Raw genomic sequence first — 22,277 nt, forward strand, 5'->3', positions numbered from 1 at the left:
GGTGTGGCTTCACCAACACCCTGTACAGTTGTAACAGGACCTCCCTATTTTTAAACTCTAACCCCCTAGCAATAAAGGCCAAAATTCCATTTGCCTTCCTAAGTACTTGCTGCACCTGCATGCTAACCTTTTGTGTTTCATGCACAATAACACCCAGATCCCTCTGTACTGCAGTATTTTGTAGTCTTTCTCCATCTAAATAATAATCTGCCTTTTTATTCTTCTTACCAAAGTGGATGACCTCACACTTTCCCACATTGAAAGCCATCTGCCGAGTTTTTGCCTACTCACATTACTTATCTATATCCCTTTGCAGAATCTTTGTGTCCTCATCACAACATGCCTTCCCACCTATTTTTGTATCGTCAGCAAATTTGGATACACTACACTCTGTCCCTTCCTCTAAGTCATTAATGTAGATAGTAAATAGCTGAGGCCCTAGGACTGATCCTTCATGGGACCCCAATAGTTACGGCTTTCCAACCTGAAAAAGACCCATTGATCCCGACTCTTTGCCTTCTGTGTGTTAGCCAATCCCCAATCCATGCCAACACATTACCCCCAATACCCTGAGCTCCTATTTTGTGCAATAACTTTTTATGTGGCACCTTGTCAAACGCCTTCTGAAAATCCAAATACACAATATCTACTTGTTCAACTTTATCCACACTGCTTGTTATATCCTCAAAGAGCTCTAACAAATTTGTCAAACACGATTTCCCTTTCATTAAACCATGTTGACTCCGTTTGATTGCATTATGTTTTTCTAAATGTCCTGCTATTTCTTCCTTAATAATCGACTCGAGCATTTTCCCAATAACTGATGTTAAGCTAACTGGTCTATAGTTTCCTGCTTTCTGCCTCCCTCCTTTCTTGAATAGGAATGTCACATTAGCGGTTTTCCAATCCGCTGATACCGTACCGGAATCCAGTGTTTTTTGGTATATTATGACCAATGCCTCCACTATCTCTGCAGCCACTTCTTTTAAAACCTTTGGGTGCAGGCCATCAGGTCCTGGTGACTTGTCTGCCTTTAGTCTCGTCAGTTTGTCCAGCACCTTCTCCCTCGTGATAGAGATTGTTACAATTTCCTCCCTCCCATTTACACCTTGCTCATCTATTATTGTTGGGATGTTTATAGTGTCCTCCACCATGAAGACTGATGCAAAATATTGGTTTAAATTATCTGCCATTTCCCTGTTCCCTGTTATTAATTCCCCATTCTCATCCTCTAAGGGCCCTACACTTACTTTAGCTACTCTCTCCCTTTTAATATACCCATTGAAGCTCTTACTGTTTGTTTTTATATTTCTTGCCAATTTACTCTCATAATCAATTTTCTCCCTCTTTATCAGTTTTTTAGTCATTCGCTGCTGATTTCTAAAAACTTCCCAATCCTCTGGCCTACCACTCGTTTTCGCCGCATTGTACGCCTTTGCTTTTGATTTGATACTCTCCTTAACTTCCTTTGTTATCCACGGGTAGTTCATCGTTCTCTTCGAGTCCTTCCTTCTGACTGGAATAAATGTTTGCTGAGTGTTATGAAATATCTGCTTAAAATATCTTATAAACTAATCACTACGAATGTTTCAGTAGATTTAGATTGTTGATACTTCTGGCCTCATTTTTCATGATAATATTGACTAGACCATGCAATTCTCTGTTTGTTATCTCCAGGACTCTGTGTGGCTTCATAACTGTTTCCATCCCCCAATAATCCCTCACTATCATCGTGTCCCCGACCCTTTCACTTTTCACTACCCCTAAAGCTGCATCTGCCAAGTCATTATGATGTCACTTCCCACTCACACCTCCATGTTCTCCCCACTCTCCCCTCACCGCCAATTCCTTCCAGCTCAATTATAAATCTTTATTCCCCTCTCCTTCCCCACACCAGCCTAATTGCAATCCCACATCCCTATCTCCCTCATCTTTTTCACTCTGCCTCCCCATCCCCACTCTCCTGCCCCCCAACAAGCAGCATGATACTGAAACACTGCAGTTTCCTAGCTTACTGCTGGAAAAATTGTAGTTTTTTTAAAGTGCTATAGAATAAAGGGCGGCACAATGGCACAGTGGTTAGCACCGCAGCCTCACAGCTCCAGCGACCCGGGTTCAATTCTGGGCACTGCCTGTGTGGAGTTTGCAAGTTCTCCCTGTGTCTGCGTGGTTTTCGCCGGGTACTCCGGTTTCCTCCCACCATAGGTAAATTGGCTATTATAAATTGCCCCTAGTATAGGTAGGTGGTAAGGGAATATAGGGACACGTGGGGATGCGGTAGGAATATGGGATTAGTGTAGGGTTAATATAACTGGGGTTGATGGTCGGCACAGACTCGGTGGGCCGAAGGGCCTGTTTCAGTGCTGTATCTCTAAATAAAAAAAATAAAAAATACCATAAGTATAACAAATTGCTACCTTAATGATAGAAAACTGGCAAGGGAGGAGTGTGCTGGGACACTGGAAGTTGACAGAGGCATTATGTGGAATAGACAGGATGAATATGCAGAATTGGGTCGGGATTTCCAGGTGGTTGAACAAGCAACTACTAATGTTGGAACGGAGAATACAAGGGAAGAGAAGTTGTTCGAGGAGCAGAAGGTGTGTTTAGAGTCATTTAGATAAGGTAAGACAAATGGCTCATGAACTGATTTGAAGCCAAGCATAGGAATTTTGACATTAAAGCATTGTGATGCTGGCATAGGGTCTGACCAATTTCAACTAAAAATGACAAGGTCCCATGATAGTGCTCGTGGCATTTTCTGACATTTGTTAAAATCCTTCCTTCCATTTCTGAAATATAAATAGCAAAGTACATTGTTCTTGGTAATGCCTACTGTTTAACATGTACTCAGTTAGAGAAACTCACCAAGAATATTTAAGAAATATCAATAGCATCAGTATAATGTATTTCCATTCTGGGCCAGGCAAGAAGAGGTTACTGAAAAAAAAAGCTTGAAGAATTGTTTCCTACTGAACTTATCTGTCATCTCCTTTGCCTTTACAATTAAGATGTGCTACTTAATTACTTAAATTATTTTTGCCAGTATTTATTGCCCATATCTAGTTACCGTGAGGGCATTAAGTCAACCATGTCGTGTGGGACTGGAGTCACATGTAGGGTAGACTGGATTGGTTCCATTCCCTGAAGGACATTAATGAACCTGTAGCAGTGCTGTAAGAGAATTGGTAAACTAGCAAAAAGCATATTATACTCAATTTTAGAAATATTTTGGCTGCAGAACTGTAAATCAAAATAGACTATCCCCCAGAGACCTGCCTCATTTACCAACTTTCAGAGCAAATCGGATCTGCTAGGATGTTAAGCATGATCCTTTGTTGAGACAGAACGCACAGTGGTCCTTCAAAGACCCAATACAATAACAAATTAAACTTTAAAAATATGGGAGCAATGGTCCAATATTAGCTCCAATGTCAGGTTACACAAAATGGTGGAATGCCACTTCACACCTGTGATTCTCTACATACCAAGATCTCTCAATGTTGGGGGAAGTACTGAGTAAAGGCGAACAAGGTACTTCCCATTGAGATGGAGGGAACATTGGGGCACCTGAAATTGGGTTACTCTGGTATGTCCTCTAATGATTGAATCAATAGTGCCATTGTTGAAGGTTTGGAACAAACTGTCTGCCTACTGTCTCTACTTGGGAGTTTATGTGGTGTGGAAAGCTCAGAAAAGGAGAAAATAAATACTGTAAAGGCAGGGAAAGAAAAAGCAAACTCATCTCCTGTTCCCTGATTGGCTAGCGTGCCTTCTGTTGGTGGTCCTTAAAACAAAAAGTATCGTAAAGCAAACCAAGTTCAGCTACCCACAATAAAGAGACAAAAAGCAAGATGAGAAAAGGATAAGAATTGTATTTACTTATTATTCAGAAACACAGTTGCCTGGATTTTGTGGTTGTAATGATGGGAAAACTGTCAACCTTTGCTGCCATTACCCCGTGAAACAGAACAACTTCTGAAGTTTGCACAAGTGCAGTTAAATGATGAACTCCAGAAGTTGGTCAGTGATTCCACACTACTCCGTTGGGTGCACTGTTTAAGTCCTCAAAGATGGAAATCACTTGAATTGACGTGAACTTCCACTTTTCACGCTATTAGTATCACTGTAAAACGTTATGCTTTGTTGAATGAGGTTTAACTGGATTTTTAATGAATTAAATAAATTTACATCACAATTATTGCTGAACAACCCCTCTGGCCCTGAAAAACTAATTTTATGTTTGTGAAATGTCAATTTTCTCCATTATAATTAAAATTCCATAAATTTTGAAAAATTAAATATTTTTAAAATTTATATTTCAACTTGTACCTTAATTCTATGTGTGTCCCAATCTTTATTTTGCTCTCTGTAAAATGATTAAAAAAGTGAAAGGATAATCAGTGCTTTTCATTTCTTGATTTGCTGTGAGAATTTTTCAATGTAATTGGCTGCTTAGCCTGCTTGATGGCTTCACTGTTGCTGGATGCCAGAGTTCCCTATAGCTGCCACCAGAATTAAATTAATGTTGGAAAGGTGAAATCCACAACACAGAGATTGCTAGATCTTTGTGGGCAGCTTTCTTTGGAGTCAGTGGCGACAGCTGTCACTACGCCACTGACTGCAAAATCCAGACCAGCGCTATTGACTTTTAGCTTGAAAAAACAAGTTGCATTATTGTCAGTGATTATATTCTGGGAATAATTTTTTTTTAATGTCAGACTCAATTCTAGATAATTTTATTGACTGATAAATTATGTGCCTTCACTTTTATTACAATGTGAAGAATACAAAACTAAGTTGAGCAGGGTTCAACCAAGGATTTTAGAAAAATGTCCCAATTCATATCATTCACTCAGTAGAGGGCACAAAAAGATAAATTCAAAACTCCCATGGCTATTAACATATCAAAATCAAGGGGTTCATACAAACATAGAAACAAACATAATTGATAGGCAGGAAAATAGCAATTTGTCTATCAGAACATTACAACTATTACAACTGAGAATATAGATATTGAAACATTGTAAAGTCTTAAGATGTGGGAAAGGTCAGCTTTAATTTTGGTAAAAGCACAATACCATAGGTGTTTCAATAATTATTTATTTTGTATACACCAAAAGGGAATACAAATGCATTGATCCACCTTTAAAATGTAGATCCCCCTTCTATTTGTGCTCAGAGTGACTTGAAGCTGATTTCATTCAGAACTTGTACCATCTTATTCTCATACTGGATACCTGCATTTGAAGATTACAGGCTGTATAAGATTGGTTCCCTTTAAAATATGCAGAGATCAAGGTAATGCCAGAAAATTCTTGGCACCTTGATAGCATTAATCATTGCTCAGACGGTCCTTGTGTGATCATACCAAGTAGTGAATTTACACTCAGGTAATATAGCACAAAGGCCACCTCACTGGAAGGTTTTCATATTGGTAGAAATTTGAAGTAATTGTTTTACGTGAAAAAGTTAGTACTTCTAAATTGCAGAAATGAGAATATCATATAAAGTGAATTATATGTCTCTCAGAAGATGGTTATTAATATTTGATTCTTCTGTGCTTTGTTGTGTAATTTTCTATGACAAATTATTAAACACCTTTTCAGTATCAGTTTTAAGAGGTTGCACATCCAAGCAGTAATTTTTTTTGTGCATTAAAACTTATTAGAAATTAGCAATATGCCTAGTGTGTGTATATATAAGCACACACACACACATCGAGTGTTCTTGCCCAATTTCTAACCCTGAGAAGAAAAGAAAAAGAAGAATAAAGAGAGCTGTCTGTGTATGCCTGCTTTCCTGCCCGGCCTGGACCGTTACTTGTCACAGTCATATGTCTTTGCTGTATAAGTAGTGTGCTATATTTCGTCTTAAACTCTGATTAAACTCAACATACCCAATATATTGATTGCAGTCGATCCTGATTGATTAGGTAATTCATATCAACAAATCGACAGCTTTAAAACTAACAAACTGAAGTCAGTTTAGGAATATATTCAGCAAGATTAAGAAGCTGTATTACAGTATGCTTGTAAAGTTTACTTGGGTTTACATAGTAGTGGTAAGAGATGCCATTAATTTCTGTGGGATTTTCCCAATTGTCTGCCATAACCTCAGTGGAAGATCTGTGGAAACCCAAAGAAATACCTTGTACGGCTGTTTCTTCTGGGTTTCCACGGGTCTTGCACTGAAGTTATGGTGGACGATCAGGAGAACTTTAGCAGAAATTCAATCCTTTTTTTATTTAGGTAGTAATATCTGGTGATCTATTTATTAGTTCTGTCTAAAGATCTACGTCTTAGATTTCTGAGAATCCATGAGAATGTTTGTCTTAATTATAGGCCTCATACAGTGGCTCTGTATAAAGGCTTGCATGCCTTGGTACAGAGCTTGGGTTCCTGTGTGCTTTCTGGAATTGTACAAATTAATAAAGTTATTCCCAGCACAGTTGCACTGGTGGGAATGTGCATAAATTATGATGATGTCACCACACTGGACATCCCTTGCCACAAAAAGCCATTCGCTTGCCCTTGTGACCACTCTAAAAATAGATTGGTCCATCCAAATGTGAAACATATGACTTTAAAATGTACATCTTAAAATAAACAAAAATAAAGCTTGTATCTTTTCGAGTGTTCTAAAATCTATGCAAGTATTTCATAATTTATATTTTAAGAAGTAATAGCATGCAACTCAACTTTCAGAATCCAATTATAGGAACTACTTGCCAGTTATCAATATCCCAACATTGTACAAAATACTGTCTCGATTCAACATGTTTGTGCATACTTGGGGCATTGTCTGCTAAAGTGACCCTGAATAAGGGATAGAGCTGCTTTTACACGTGTTGTATTTCATCCAATTGTGGGCTTTCAATTAGGGCCCAAAATGAAATAACAACAGGAAAAGCTGGAAATACTCAGCAGGTCAGGCAGCATCTGTGGAGAGAAAAGCAGTCAACGTTTCAGTTTGATGACATTTCTTCATCACCTGAAATGTTAACTCTGTTTCTCTCTCCACAGATGCTGCCTGACTTGCTGAGCACTTCCAGCATTGTTTTTATCTCAGATGTCCAGATTCTGTGTTATTTTGCTTTTGTATTAGAGCCCAAAATTAAACTTGGCTCACAAATCATATATAGAAATCCAAAGCCAATTCTGAAGATCAGGAATAATTTAGATTTCTGCTGATGTATACAATAAGGGAAGCTGTTGTTGTCTTGCATTCCCACCCAGTAATTGTATTTTAACAATTTACAGCTATTTTCAGCTGAGCTAGTATTCAACTATGCTGGATGAACTGGTCAGCTGCCCTGTTGTGAGAAGTCAACATATAGATTTCATTTCTATTGATGATGAATGGGGGTAAAAAGTCTAACATCTCTCTTACTAATCCCTACCATAAAAGGGCACCAGAGGCCTTGGACAAGGTGATCATTCAACATCGACCCATTCTTCCTTTTGGAACAGGATTACCAGGGACTAAGGATACTTGCAATGGAATGAAAAAAGTGTGCAAGTCATGAATCCATTATAGAGAGCAACAACATTGATCACAAGATATTTGTTCCATCAGTTTTTATTTTTGTCCCATAACATGCATATTTAAGATTCTTACTATACATTAATCTTTATTGGATGTAGTCAACCTTTTGTACTCATGTATCTAGATAATACAAATGTTGGTCAGGGGAACTAAAACACTTGCTAGCAACTGCAACATGTATTGAATTATTAGGTTGTAATAATGACTAAGTTTTTCAAAGAAACCACATTCATCAAATCTGCTCTTGTGAAAAAGAATCAATTATTTCCCCATAAGATTACTCCAGCAGGCAAGGTGATTTTCTTGAATGAGTCTAATGGATTTCTTTTCAGTTGTACCTTTGTCTTACAAATCTACAATAAACAGAATAGAGTCTACTTAATAGTACCTTAAGTTCTTCACTTATATGGCCAATTACCATTTATTTATGCTACATCGTTTTAATATTTTCAGGCAGAAAAATGTTTAAAAGTGAAGGATCAAATTTTGCACTGAGAAAGATAAACAATAAATAAAACAAAGAAAATTAACTTGCAAACACATTATAGGTAGTATTACGCATACCCAGGTTAAGCAGAACTTTGAAAACACAAAACTCCCCCAATTCATCCAACTAAGTACATTAGCTCCAGAAAATCATTCCCTTAGGATACATTCTTTTCTGTGACTGTACATCCTCGTGGACTGTAAGTGAACCTGCCCATTGTGTTGCAAAGTCATATTACTGATCAATGAACTAAGCCTACTTCAACTCATTACAGTTAGACCCTTTAACAGCGAGAGCTAAAGAGAAAGGAAACTATTTTTTCTGACAGTTTTGTATTCAACCCTTGCTCAGAGAGATGAAGAGATATTGCCAAATCCAATCCTGCAAAACAATACCAAAATTAACATATTTACAATACTTTAAGTAAAAGATAGATTTCATGGAAAAACCTTGATCTTAAAATATCCACCAACAAACGTATTTCAGTCTCAGACATAAATAACAGTATCCACAGTAAACTACACTTCCTCCCATTGGACGCACATCACTGTCATTCCTACTGCTTCATCCAGGATTCAGTATAATCCATGTCATCAAGTGCTGACCAGAGGCATGCTCATAATGGAGCATGATGGGTACTGCTACTTTAACCTCTCTTTGGAGATGCAACACTCCACAGTCATAATCCAAGAGTTAGTGCAACTTGCCAAATGACTGTAGACAAACTCAAATGACAGTGAAGAGTACAATTAAAATGCATGTGTTCCCTTCCCAACCCCAATGGGATTCCAGCACTTGACTGTTAGAACAAGTGAACTTATTTCACAATTTTAAAAAACCGAAGACTGTCTATCATTTGTATATTTATGCATTACAAATATTTCATTATGTAATCATTACAATAGCAATAGAATTCACAGAATTCATAATTCATTGATAGAATATAGAGATAATAACCAGGGCATCTTATTCATTTCTGAAAACAGCGATAGCCTTTTTGTGCATTGATCTACAGTCATCTCAGTTGAGCTGAATAACAGGGTGGGGGGAAAGTCTTGACAATGAACTAAAGCAGATCCACTTTGATAAAGCAGCAACTTACTTATTGGTAATATACTTTAAAGATTTATATGTAAGATTAAAATTGATTCAAATCTTCTATTCTTGAAGATATATCTTGAGTGAATTTTTTGCTGTTGTTTAATCCACTTAATGAAGTCTCATTAACTGGTACTGATTTATTTTTAAGATATTAAATTGAAACAATGTGTTTCACTTCAAATAAATGTTCCAAAGTTAATATTTCTTATTTATTTCACACCTTCTGTTATCTCTGTTAAAGCAGATGATATTGTGAAGAATTATGTTCACAATTTTGAACAAGATATTATTGTGACTTTTACCAATTGTTTTATCGAGGAATATGTTACAACAGTACATTGTTACTACCAAATAGCCACACAAATGCAATTCTCTATCAAAACTACAAGAAAATCTCCAGGAAACAGAATTGATAGCAAATATACCCTCCCTGCAACATCATTGCTGAAAGAGTTACTACTAACCATATAAGCTTTGAAACCAATACAGATTTAAAAGTAAGGACCGAGCAGACAAAAAGAACAAATTAATAATTTTAACACCTAAAATTAAAATACACATTTAATAAATTATGGCAATGATTTGTTTTAATAAACTGGCCTTGAACTGAAAAATGGGAACATATTGCATTGTTTTGCCATTAAATGTCAAAACAAAAATTGCTAAAATGAAGATTTGTCATGGTGTGGGAAATCTGGTAAAGAACAGTGCTTTTCTGTGATTTATGTTACTCTTTATGTACTGCATGCTTTTATTTGCTGGCAATGTTCTGTGACTTTCAAAATCTTGGTTATGTAATTTTAAAGCACCAGCAAACATTTTTAACTAATGCTCATAATAGATATAATTGGGGCATCAGCATTCAGTTCAGTCATATTGTCTCCTGGGGAATTATTACAGCATCATATTTTATTTGAAATCCAAAGCAATACAGCTTTCATTTATAAATGTTAGGCTAATTTCTTATTGCTTTCTGATCTTGTGTTTTGCAGAGAAGCTGAAAACTCCAGGATGATTTTAGCACTTTTGCGGGGCCGCTCCATCACCACAGAATGGCCACAGTTTTCCAAGAGATCCACTCTACAGCCAGGAATATTATCAGCAAGGACGCCAGCTCCAGAAACATCCAGTACCTAGTCACGAGAAGGACAAAGAACAGGAATCTTTAGATCACTACATTAAATTAATCTAAATCCAAATTATTAATGGAAAGTAATAGATCTGTTATTTAAATACTTACACAAAAAGGATTCCAATCCGAAATATATAACTTCAATTTAAAATTTTCAAATTTATGCGACTCCACTGACACTTAATCGATTCTGCTACACAGGGTCCCTACTCCATCTGCATTGTCTAGGATCATAATAATTGTATGAACACTTGGCTGCAGTATCAGAGGAATGCTGGTACCTATGGAATTGGATCCCAGCGGGATTCACTTTATTCAGGAGAGGAGGAGAGAAAGACTGGAGGAAAAAACTTTGATTTATCCATTATGGCACGGTTGGGTTCTGGGTAATGTTCCTCATCATTATTTTGTTTGAGCGAATATTATCAAGTGATATCAGCCTTGGTTCAGTATAACATTCTCACCTCTGGAGTCATAAAGTTATGGGTTCAAGCCCCACTCCAAAGACTTGAACATGTAATCTAGGCTGAAATTTCACAGCAGAACTGAGGAAGTACCCATCTTCCCTCTCAGGTGGAGGTAAAAGTTACCATGGCATTATTTGAAGAGGAGTAGGAGAGTTCTCCCAGTATTTTGGCCAACATTTATCCCTCAACCAACATCACTAAACAAATTGCCTGGCTTTCAATCTCGTTACTCTTTCTGAGACCTTGCAATGCACAAATTGGCTGCCACATTTCCATTTGGAACATCCCGAGGATGTGGAAACTTCTATCTAAATGCAAGTCTTTTCCTTTTAAGGAAAATAGTTCCAATAATTTCTGCATTCGAATTTAAGTTACAAATTCAAGTAGCTGAACAGTGAGTTTCAACAAGAGTTTCTTTAGCTGTCAATATGTTATTAGGCCAGTAATATAACTGCAAAAGAACATTAAAATAATTACAGATTTTACCTGGTCCTGCTTTCCCCAAATGACTTGAGTTGGAGCTCTGATTAGGTTCATGTTTTCCTGCAAAGTGTGTCTTGAGTTTTTTCCGACTATTTCCAGAAACACTATCCATAGTCACAGGAGACAGAATTGAAAAAGTCACAAAGTTAAAAACTTAACTGAGAGATTTTTAAGCTAAGTAATAATAAAGCCTTTTTTCTATCATAGATAAAAAATATTATTTGGTGGTAACATTCAAAAGTGAGTTGCACCTCATTTGATAAGGAGGCTGGTTACAAAAATTTAGGTGTATGATATTTTTTTAATTTAATTTTTTTTTTATTTAGAGATACAGCACTGAAACAGGCCCTTCGGCCCACCGAGTCTGTGCCGACCATCAACCACCCATTTATACTAATCCTACACTAATTCCATACTCCTACCACATCCCCATCTGTCCGTATATTTCCCTACCATCTACCTATACTAGGGGCAATTTATAAAGGCCAATTTACCTATCAACCTGCAAGTCTTTGGCATGTGGGAGGAAACCGGAGCACCCGGAAGAAACCCACGCAGACACAGGGAGAACTTGCAAACTCCACACAGGCAGTACCCAGAATTGAACAGCTGGAGCTGTGAGGCTGCGGTGCTAACCACTGCGCCACTGTCGCAATGGACCATAATTAGCCAAAATAATGGCGAGGCTAATGGGGCTCACCGTTAATTATGCACAAAAGCTACAGCAACTTCATGTGAGAGGCAGATACTAAAAGCGGAAATGCAAAAGCTGCTGTCTACGATGCGTCACTCCACTGTTAGCTTCACGAAAATGGCATCTTGCTGTCTGGATCACTATTGAATGGCATGAAATTGCTGTACTTGCACAGCAGATACAAACTAAACATGCCACAGGAAGTTAGGGTGGGCTGGTCTAGCGTGACTCAAAGGAACCTGATTTAGAGCCATTAAGAACTGTGCATATATAATTAAGCCTGGATTATCTGTCAAAGATTCTTTTAACAATGTGTTCAGTGTTAATAGCTGCCAAAGAACCTCACTGGCACTGAAAATTAACTAATACCAGTGTTGAGTCTTATTCCTTTAGGTTTTAATTGATGCTGGAAATTTAAAAAATGTTTAAAATGTAAAATTTAAATGTAAGGTTTCCTGTACATTTTCTTTGTCTCTTTTCTCTTACTGTTAATCCAATCTTTCTTTCCCTCTTTCTCTTTTTGTACCCAATTTCACATTTAATTCACCCACTCATACACTTACTTCTCAATTTCTCAATCCTTCAATTTTATTGGTTAAGGAGTTCCCTCAGAACCTGTTCCCTCAGGTTCCAGATGCCCAGTTTCCCTCGCTGCAACAGTACCAGCTCACACTTTTTGCAACTTGCCATGCAAAAAACGAAAAAACCTAAATGGTCAAGTCTAAATAATGGCAGACACCGTTAGTTGCCCTGCCACAGAAAACCAATGTAGCTGATAGAAAGTTGGTTGATGTTTAGAGTATAAAAGGTTAGGGTTAATGAATGCTGCCTAGATTGGAGAGCCTCAGAAATAATCTACCCCAGGGTCTACTTTAGTTCTTGATAGGATAGACTTGGGTATAAGAAGCAAAATATCTGAATTTGCTTATAACATAAATGCAGAGTTTGGCAAGTAGCAAGGTGGTGAATGGTTAAAAAAAATTCAGGAAGACCTAGATTTGTTAGTAAAATGGTCAGACGGATGGCAGGTGTCATTAATATGGAGGAGTATTAGGTAATGCACTTTGGGAGGAAAAGTGAAGAACGGAAGTATATACTCAATGAAAAGATGCTGCAGGGTGTTGTTGAACAAAAACACCTAGGGGTTCAAATATATAATTTGTTATAACATGACTGCAGATAGATAAAACCATAAAAAGGCCAAAAGAGCAAAGAGGCAATGATAACTTAAATGACAGTTGTTACGACCAGGTGCGAAATGTGTCTAGGGGTCTGTTACTATCTTCACCTGGTCTTATCGTAACAGGGTTTAATTTTAAACACACTGTGTCTTGAGCTTCCCTTTTTTGTGAATCCTTGTTCACAACTTTTCAATTATAAGTCAAAGAAATGAGCACAAATAGTCTTTCTTTGATTTAAAGAAGAAAGATGAAATTTATTAAACCTAAATTTAAACTCTAATACAGTTCATGGCTATGGATATACGACACACCCACACTAGCATGCACACACAATAGAAACATGCAGATAGGGACAGAAAGGAGGAGAGGAAAATATTGTAGAGAGGGGTTTGAGGCAATATCTTGTTACGGTGCTTCGAGCTCACTGTAGTCCTTCGGTAAGTAGTCTTACTTTTCGTTGGGGCCCAGTAGTCTTCTTAAAACCTTGTTCATGGAGGAAACTTTTCTCTCCGAGTTTCACGTGTTTTCACAAGTTTCAGTTCCGTGGGAAGGAGATGGAAGCAGGCAGGAGAGAGGTCTTCTTGCTTCAGTTCCTGGCCAGATCTTTACTCCGTGAGCACATGGCTTTGTCTGAGTTCAAATCCTTTGTTGGAAGTTCAAACCTCAACAGCCAGCTAGTCATGTGACTAAAACTGGTCTGACCATTTCTTCTGTGTATTGGGGAAGCAAAGACTGGGTCCCTTTTGTTTCAACACTGCTAGTTCTATGAAAATGTCCTTCCAGTCACTGTAGGTTGGAGTTTCCCCTCAACCTGGCACATGTGGCAACTCCTGCAGTACTCCACCACATCTTTGTGGAGTTTTGGCCAGTCAAACTGCTGTTTTATGCGGGCTTTGATCTTTCATATACTGTCATGTACAGCCACTGTAGTCTCGTGGGCCCTTAATATTTCTCCCTGGTACCTCTGTGGCACCACTAACTGGTGAACTACTGTCCATTCCTTGCCCTCAGGTCTGTGAGGAGAACTCCATTTCCTCATCAGTACCTCATTCTTTAAATAGTAGCAATCAGGGACTCCCTCTGCTTTACTTTCAGACTGGGCAGCCTGTGCTAACTCTCGCAATACTGGGTCAGCTTGCTGAGCCTCAGCTAGGGAAAATCTATTTAATTCATTACCTGGGTCTCCTAACTTTCCAAAGGAGGTCTCAGAGAGGTAGACCTCATGGTCATTTGCCTGCTGTGTCAATGCAGTCTCCTCTGGGGGAGTTGGTTTGATCAGGGCCTGACCCACTACACATTCAGGGGCTCTGCAGGGGACCATCTCCTGCCACTGCCCTGTCTCTCTGACCTCCTGCGGTCTTTCTTTCACTACTGGGGGGGCTACCACCTTCACCCCTGCCAGATCATTACCTAGGAACAGGTCAACCCTGTCCACAGGCAAACTAGGGACAATCCCTACAGTCACTGGTCCCGAAACTAGGTTGCACTCCAGGTGCACCCAGTGTACAGGTACAGACATACACTGCCCTCCAATACCATTCACCACAATTTTGGTGTTCACTGTACTCTCTAGGGGAAAAGGTCAGGCCTTTTCCCAGTAAAAGGGATCTAGTCGCCCGTGTCCCTGAGAATCATTATGGATTTGCTTACCCCACTCGAGGGATATGGGGTTACTTTCCCTTCAACTACAAAACCCTGATAACCTTAAGGAATCCGATTAACTTTTCCTGCACTGGCCATAGTAAGCTTCCTGGGTTGCAATCTCACTGCAGTTAAAGCCACAGCTTGTTCTGTGCTTTCCATCAGGTTCCCGTCTTCACTGAGTGGGTGTGCCCTGATTAACCCTACCGGTTTGCCCTTTAGTTTCCAGTAGCCAACTTTTAAATGCCCCTACCTTGTTACAATGGAAGCACACAGGTCTCCGGGTCTCACTTTTGCTCACAGCACCTTCCTTTTAGGCTGGAGGAGTGCCCCTTGTGTCTCCTGCTTTCCTTTCTCTTCCATGACTGCTTGGGCTCCTATGACCTTCCCACCCTTTGTCCTTTTTGGATTTGTGGAGTGACTAGGAAAGGTTCTCCCCTGGGAAACTGACATAAATTAAAGCAAACTCATCAGCCAGAACAGCCACTTGCCGGGCACCCTGAACCTGCTGCTCCTCTACATGGGTCTTGATTGAGAACAGGAGAGAGTTCTTAAATTCCTCTAACAGGATTACTTCTCTGAGAGTCTCATAGCTGAGTTGGATTTTTAAAGCCCTCAGCCACTGGTCAAAAGCCAGCTGCTTACTTCTTTCAAACTCCAGATAAGTTTGATTGGCTTGCTTTTTGAGGGTTCTAAACTTTTGGTGATAGGCTTCAGGTACTAATTCATATGCCCCAATGATAGCATTTTTGGTCAGTTCATAATTTGATGAACTCTCATCTGGCAACAGGGAATAAACCTCATGGGCTTTTCAGGTTTGTTTGCTTTGCAGTAAAAGAGACCAGGTCTCAGCTGGCCATTTTAGCTGCCTTGCCAGTTTCTCGAAGGACACGAAAAACGCTTCCACATCTTCCTCATTGAAATTTGGAATTAGTTGAGCGATTTTTAGCAATCTTGTACCCAGTCCTGAATTCTGCTCCTCTACATTGACCTGCTTTCACTAGGGTTACTCTGTCACCACCTAGCTAACTCAAGCCGCTTTAACTCTCTTCACATTCCTTCCAGAATATCCTTGCTCTCTCTCTCTCTCCTGCCTTTCATTTTCTTCACGTTCCTTTTGGAAGGCCCTCTTTTTCTATTCCCATTCCTTCTGGAAGGCTCTCTCTTTCTACCTCTCCCTTTCCTCAAATTCCAGTTTCCTCTGTTCCAATTGTATCTTTGCTGACAATACCCATTCGGATTCTGTTTCTAACACTGCTTCTGCTTCTTCAGATTCAAGGGAAAAATGGTTGGCTATTAATCTTAGGAGTTCAGACTTCCTAGCCTTGCCATATACAGTGATCCCACACTGCTCAGCCATTTATCTCAACTCCTCCATAGACAGTGCTTTTAACTTATCCCAAGTTACTTTGCCCTGGTTTGGAGACAGTTTGGTTGCAGACACGTTAATATTCAATCACACACAACCACAAGAAAACCTGCATTGAAAACTTGCTCTTTTTGATTGGGAACAATTTGACTTCCCACTACCAAGTTCACTTGTTTGTCTGTGGGTAACAATCCAGAAGCTAGCATCCAATTTCTGTTACGACCAGTGAGAAATGAGTCTAGGGGTCTGTTACTATCTTCACCTGGACTTATTGTCACAGGGTTTAATTTTAAACACACTGTGTTTTGAGCTCCCCTTTTTCTGAATCCTTGTTCACAACTTACCAATTATCAGGCAAAGAAATGAGCACAAACAGGCTTTCTTTGGTTTAAAGAAGATGAAATTTATTAAAACTTAAACTCAAACACGGTTCATGCCTAGGGATATACAACGCACCCACGCTAGCATGCACATGCGATATAAACATGCAGACAGGGACAGAAAAGAGAGGAAAATATAGTAGAGAGGGGTTTGAGGCAATATCTTGTTATGGTGCTTTGAGCTCACAGTAGTCCTTTGGTAAGTAGTCTTGCTTTTCGACGGGGCCCAGTAGTCTTCTTAAAACCTTGTTCACATAGGAAACTTTTCTCTCTTTGAATTTCACGTGTTTTCACAAGATTCAGTTCTGTGGGAAGGAGATGGAAGCAGGCAGGAGGTCTTCTAGCTTCAGTTCCAAGAGAGATCTTTACTCCATGAGCACACAGCTTTGTCTGAGTTCAAATCCTTTGCTGGAAGTTCAAATCTCAACAGCCATCTAGTCATGTGACTAAAACTGGTCTGACCACTTCTTCTGTGTATTGGGGAAGCAACGACTGGGTCCCTTTTGTTCCAACACTGCTAGTTCTATGAAAATGTCCTTCCAGTCAAGGTCTTGAAATTTTACGTTTTAATATTGATGTGATGAAATCATATGTGCCTCAGTCTTGGCAGGTGAGGTGTTTGCCTGACACAGTATAAAAAATATATTTTTGGGGGATGTGGCCATCACTGGAAAGGACTTATTTCCTATCCCTTGCTGCTCTTTGAAAAGGTGGTGGTGGGCATTCTTGAACTGCTGCAATCCATGTGATGAAGGTGGGTTCAACAATGCTGTTAAGGCAGGGAGTTCCAGGATTGTGAGCCAGAAATATCGAAGGAATTGTAACATATGTCCAAATGAGGATGGTGTGTGACTTGGAGGGGCTTTTGGAGCTGACAGTGTTCCTGTGCATCTGCTCTGCCTTTGTCCTACCAGATTGTGAAGGTCCTGGATTTGAGCGGTTGAAGAAAAGCCTTCAGTAAAAAGGAAAATGAGGCAGGGTGTATAATGAGCAGCCAATCCAATACCCATTTTTATGCCCCTGCCAAAGTTGAAAGTTCCACCCAACAAATAAGAGATGAAAGACTGAATGACGTAAGAGACAGGAACAGATTTGAAAAGAGAGGGTGGGAGAGATAAATCCAGCAAAAGGTAGTCTAGTTACCAGAAAACGGCTTTGTGAATTTTTAAAATATGATTTTACAATGATTAATTCATAATTTTTCCAAAAGTTTACCATAAAAAAATAACAGTCCTATCCGTCAAAAAACATTCATGAAGCATAATTAAGTGGTGTATCTGTTAATACAGACTTGCTTTTAAAACATAAGGTAAATGTTATCAAATACATCAGCAGCAGCAAGGATTAGTGTTCTGTACACAACAGCCACTAGACGGAGTAAGTGCATAAACTGCATAATAAAGGCAATGCATTCTTCCCAGGTTTGATTCCAAGTATTTGTTGAGTTAATAAACTCAACTGGGATGAAAATGGGGGGCACTAAAGCTGGTCCCAACAACCCCGGGCTAGACAAGAGAAAAATCAGCCACAGGTTCTTTCTTCTGATTGCTATCCAGTGACCAGATACGTGACCAGTGTGGATGTCAGATGTGGACATGATCAGGCTGAGGTGTGGTGCCCCACACAATCAAATTGCATAACACAATACCATGCTCACACACAAGGTTGGGCACTTGGGTGAGGTATTTATCACGTACCATCATTACCCATTGTTTACACAAAAAACTGTAAAGAATAGGACAGAGAGCATAACTAGCATTTTACTTCAATTATAAATCATTACAAGTTACCAATTAATAATTTTTAACTTGTTTAATGACAGAAAATTCAGCACGGAAAGATTAATTTGACATTTCCAATTTCATTCCAATTAACATCTTGCTCTGAGCTTAGTCGTAGCTCACTACTTTTACCACTGAACCCAGAGGTTGTGGGTTTATGCCTTACCGACACAACATAAATCTGTGAAAAAGACCACCAACAAAATCTTCAGAGAACTCTTAGAAAATCAGCAGGACATTATGTTAATTCACTTTAATAAAACTTCATACACTGTACACATTTTTTTTTTAAATCACGAAACAACAGCAGCTTTAAGAGACATCAAAATGACCCACTTTTTCTCGGCACTGACCCATTTTCTTAACACAGATGTCTGGTTGTGGCAATTTTCATAGGTGCACATTAGGCTATTAAAAAGATGCATCCACAATAATAGAGGATGTAACAACAATTGGTGCAGTAGTGATTATTAGCACATACGACATGCTGATACCACCCAGGCTCACAAATGAAGAATGGCCATTTGGACAAGGTGCTCAGCAAACCATATCCTAACATGAATCACGGGTACGAGTAGAAGAGGAATCAGGACAGGAAATTAGAGGGAATATTGGAGAAAGAAAAATGAAAAACGTTATACTTTAGTGTAATAATCTTGAGGACAGGGCTGTGTGAAAGTGGAGACTCTAGAATCATGGAAAGTCTATGGCACAGAAAGAGGTCACTCAGCCCATCGTGTCTATCCCTATATACAAGGTGAAACCTGGAAACTTCATTCAGGAGAAAGAGATGAACCTGTGGTGTTGCTTACCTGTGCCATGATCATCATTTATTATAAAAACACACTCTTCTGAATGTAACTGTTTGAGGTTTGTTTGGAAAATGTTGAAGACATTTCAAGGGAGAAATGCAAAACAGCCACTAAGATTCTAGATTTAGGTAAGACTGACATCAAAGGGATAAGACACAGACTGTCCACAGTAAACTGGGTAAATCTGTTATTGGTAAAAATGACAGAAGATCAGTGGAGGTGTTAAAAAAAGAATTTGTGGTACAGAACCAGTTTACACCCCATAGAGTTATACAGCACAGAAACAGACCCCTCGGACCATTGTGTCTGTGCCGGCCATCAAGCACCTTACTATTCTAATCCCATTTTCCAGCACTTGGCCTGTAGCCTTGTATGCTATGGCATTTCAAATGCTCATCTAGATACTTCTTAAATGTTGTGAGGGTTCCTGCCTCAACCACCTCTTCAGGCAGTGCGTTCCAGATTCCAAACACCCTCTGGGTGAAAACAGTTTTCCTCAAATCCCCTCTAAACCTCTTGCCCTTATCTTAAATCTATGCCCCCTGGTTATTGACCCCTCCGCTAAGGGAAAAAGTTTCTTCCTATCTAACCTATCAATGCTCCTCATAATTTTGTATCCCTCAATCATGTCCCCCCTCAGCCTTCTCTGCTCCAAGGAGTTGTACTTGCAAAAAGAGACAGCCACGGACAACTGAAGAGGTAAGAGACAATATAAAACTAAAAGTAAAAACATAGAAAAATGCAAAAAATAGGTCAGATCCTGGTAACTGAAAGGTAAAAAGAATAGCATGAATGAAAAAGCAGATAGAGGTACAAAAAGGGAGTATGCAAAGAAACTCGCAAGGGATATCAAAATCAACACAAAACAAAAAATATTTTATAATTACATTAGGAAAAGGGTGGTCAGAAGCAATATGGGCCCCTTGAAAACGGATAATGATATTGCCAATGAAAATAAGGAAATGGCAGACATGCTGAATAATTACTTTGCATCAGTCTTTACAGTAGAGTAAGAGGTCAGTGTGACAGACATCCCAAGGAAACTAATATTAATCCAGGGTCAGGGACTCACCAAAATTAGCATAACAAAATGACAATGAAGAAAATAATGGCACTGAAGAGTGACAAATCTCCAAGACCAGATGGTTTCTATCCCAGGGTTTTAAAGAAAGTAGGTGAGAACATTGCAGATACCCTAACTATAATATTCCAAGGTTCTACATACATACGAACATATGAATTAGGAGAAGTAGGCCATTCGTCCACTCGAGCCTGCTCTGCCATTCAATAAGATCATGGTTGATCCGTTTGTGTTTCGAATTCCACACTCCCATCTACCCCCGATAACCTTTGATTCCCTTGCCCAACAAGAATTTATCTACCCCCGCCTTAAAAATATTCAATGACCCCACCTCCACCACCTTCTGAGGCAGAGAGTTCCAAAGTCGCACAATCCTCTGAGAGAAAAAAATTTCTTCTCATCTCTGTCCTTGAAGGGCGACCCCTAATTTTAAAACAGTGCCCACTAGTTCTGGGCTCACCCACAAGAGGAAACATCCTTTCCACATCCACCTTGTCAAGACCGTTCGGAATCTTAAATACCTCAATCAAGTCTCCCCTCACTCTTCTAAACTCCAGTGAAAACATGCCCAGTCTGTCCAACCTTTCCTCATAAGACAATCTGCTCATTCCAGGTATCAATCGAGTAAACCTCCTCTGAACCGCTTCCAATATATTTACATCCTTCCTTAAATAAGGAGACCAAAACTGCACACATTATTTAAGATGTGGTCTCACCAATGCCCTTGGTAAGAAAAATGGGGACAGGCAATATAAAATAACGGGCACAATTCTAAAGGGGGTGCAGGAGCAAAGGGACCTGGGGATATATGTGCACAAACTCCAGTGAAATCAAGCCCAGTTGGTCCAACCTTTCCTCATAAGACATAACCCGCTCAGGTATCAATCTAGTAAACCTCCTCTGAACTGCCTCCAATGTATTTACATCCTTACTTAAACAAGGAGACCAAAACTACACACAATATTCGAGATGTGGTCTCACCAATGCCCTGTATAACTGAAGCATAACATCCTTACTTTTAGTTTCAATTCCTCTCATAATAAAGGATAGCATTCCATTAGCCTTCTTTATTACCTGCATACCTAACTTTTTGTGACTCATGCACTAGAACACCTAGATCCCTTTTCACCCCGGAATTCTGCAGTTATTCTCCGTTTAAGTAATACTCTGCTTTTTTATTCTTCCTGCCAGTGAACAACTTCACATTTTCCCACATTATACTCCATCTGCCAGATTTTTGCCCACTCACTCAACCTATCTATATTGGTCTGCAACCTTCTTATGTCCTCTTCACAACATACTTTCGTACCTATCTTTGTGTCATCTGCAAATTTAGCTATCATGCCATCGCTCCCCTCATCGAAGTCATTGATGTAAATTGTAAAAATTTGAGGCCGCAACACAGACCCCTGTGGGACTCCGCTCATCACGTCTTACCACTCAGAAAAGGAGTAAATCGAATTGGCTGAAATCTGGCATCTATGATGCTGGGGACTTCAGGAGGAGGCCGTCAGGATCGTCAACTCGGCAATTCTGGCTGGAGATTGTTGCAAATGCTTCAGCCTTATCTTTCGCATTGATATGCTGGGCTCCCTCATCATTGAGGATGAGGATATTTGTGGAGCCACCTCCTCCAGTTAGTTGTTTAATTGTCCACCACCATTCACGGCTGGATATGGCAGGACTGCACAGCTTAGAGCTGATCCGTTGGTTATGGGATCGCTTAGCTCTGTCTATCGCATGCTGCTTACGCAGCTTGGCACGCAGATAGTCCTGTGTTGTAGCTTCACCAGGTTGACACCTCATTTTGAGGTATGCCTGGTAATGCTCCTGGCATGCCCTCCTGCACTCTTCATTGAACCAAGGGTCTCCTGACTTGATGGTAATGGTAGAGTGGGGGATATGCCAGGCCATGAGGTTACAGATTTGGGTTGAGTAAATTCTGCTGCTGCTGATGGCCCATAGTACCTCATGGATGCCCAGTTTTACATTGCTAGATCTGTTCGAAATCTATCCCATTTAGCATGGTGGTAGTGCCACACAACAAGATGGAGGGTATCCTCAATGTGAAGGCGGGACTTCGTCTCCACAAGGACTGTGCGGTGGTCACTTCTATCAAT

General features: G+C 39.6%; 1 protein-coding gene across 2 annotated transcripts in view; it reads right to left on the reverse strand.

The window, feature by feature from the left end:
- Positions 1–7,573: 7,573 nt before the first annotated feature.
- Positions 7,574–22,277, reverse strand: part of LOC137380071 (monoacylglycerol lipase abhd6-A-like) — an 86,166-nt gene continuing 71,462 nt past the window's right edge. For both annotated transcript variants that reach the window (XM_068051651.1, XM_068051650.1), the window contains 2 exons: positions 11,222–11,322; positions 7,574–10,269 (listed from right to left, as the gene is read on the reverse strand). In XM_068051651.1, coding sequence (XP_067907752.1) covers positions 10,087–10,269; positions 11,222–11,322 — 284 coding nt within the window. In that variant the 3' untranslated portion in view covers positions 7,574–10,086. The remainder of the gene's footprint in view (positions 10,270–11,221; positions 11,323–22,277) is intronic.

This window comes from Heterodontus francisci, chromosome 19, assembly GCF_036365525.1.
Source record: "Heterodontus francisci isolate sHetFra1 chromosome 19, sHetFra1.hap1, whole genome shotgun sequence".
NCBI lineage: Eukaryota > Metazoa > Chordata > Chondrichthyes > Heterodontiformes > Heterodontidae > Heterodontus > Heterodontus francisci.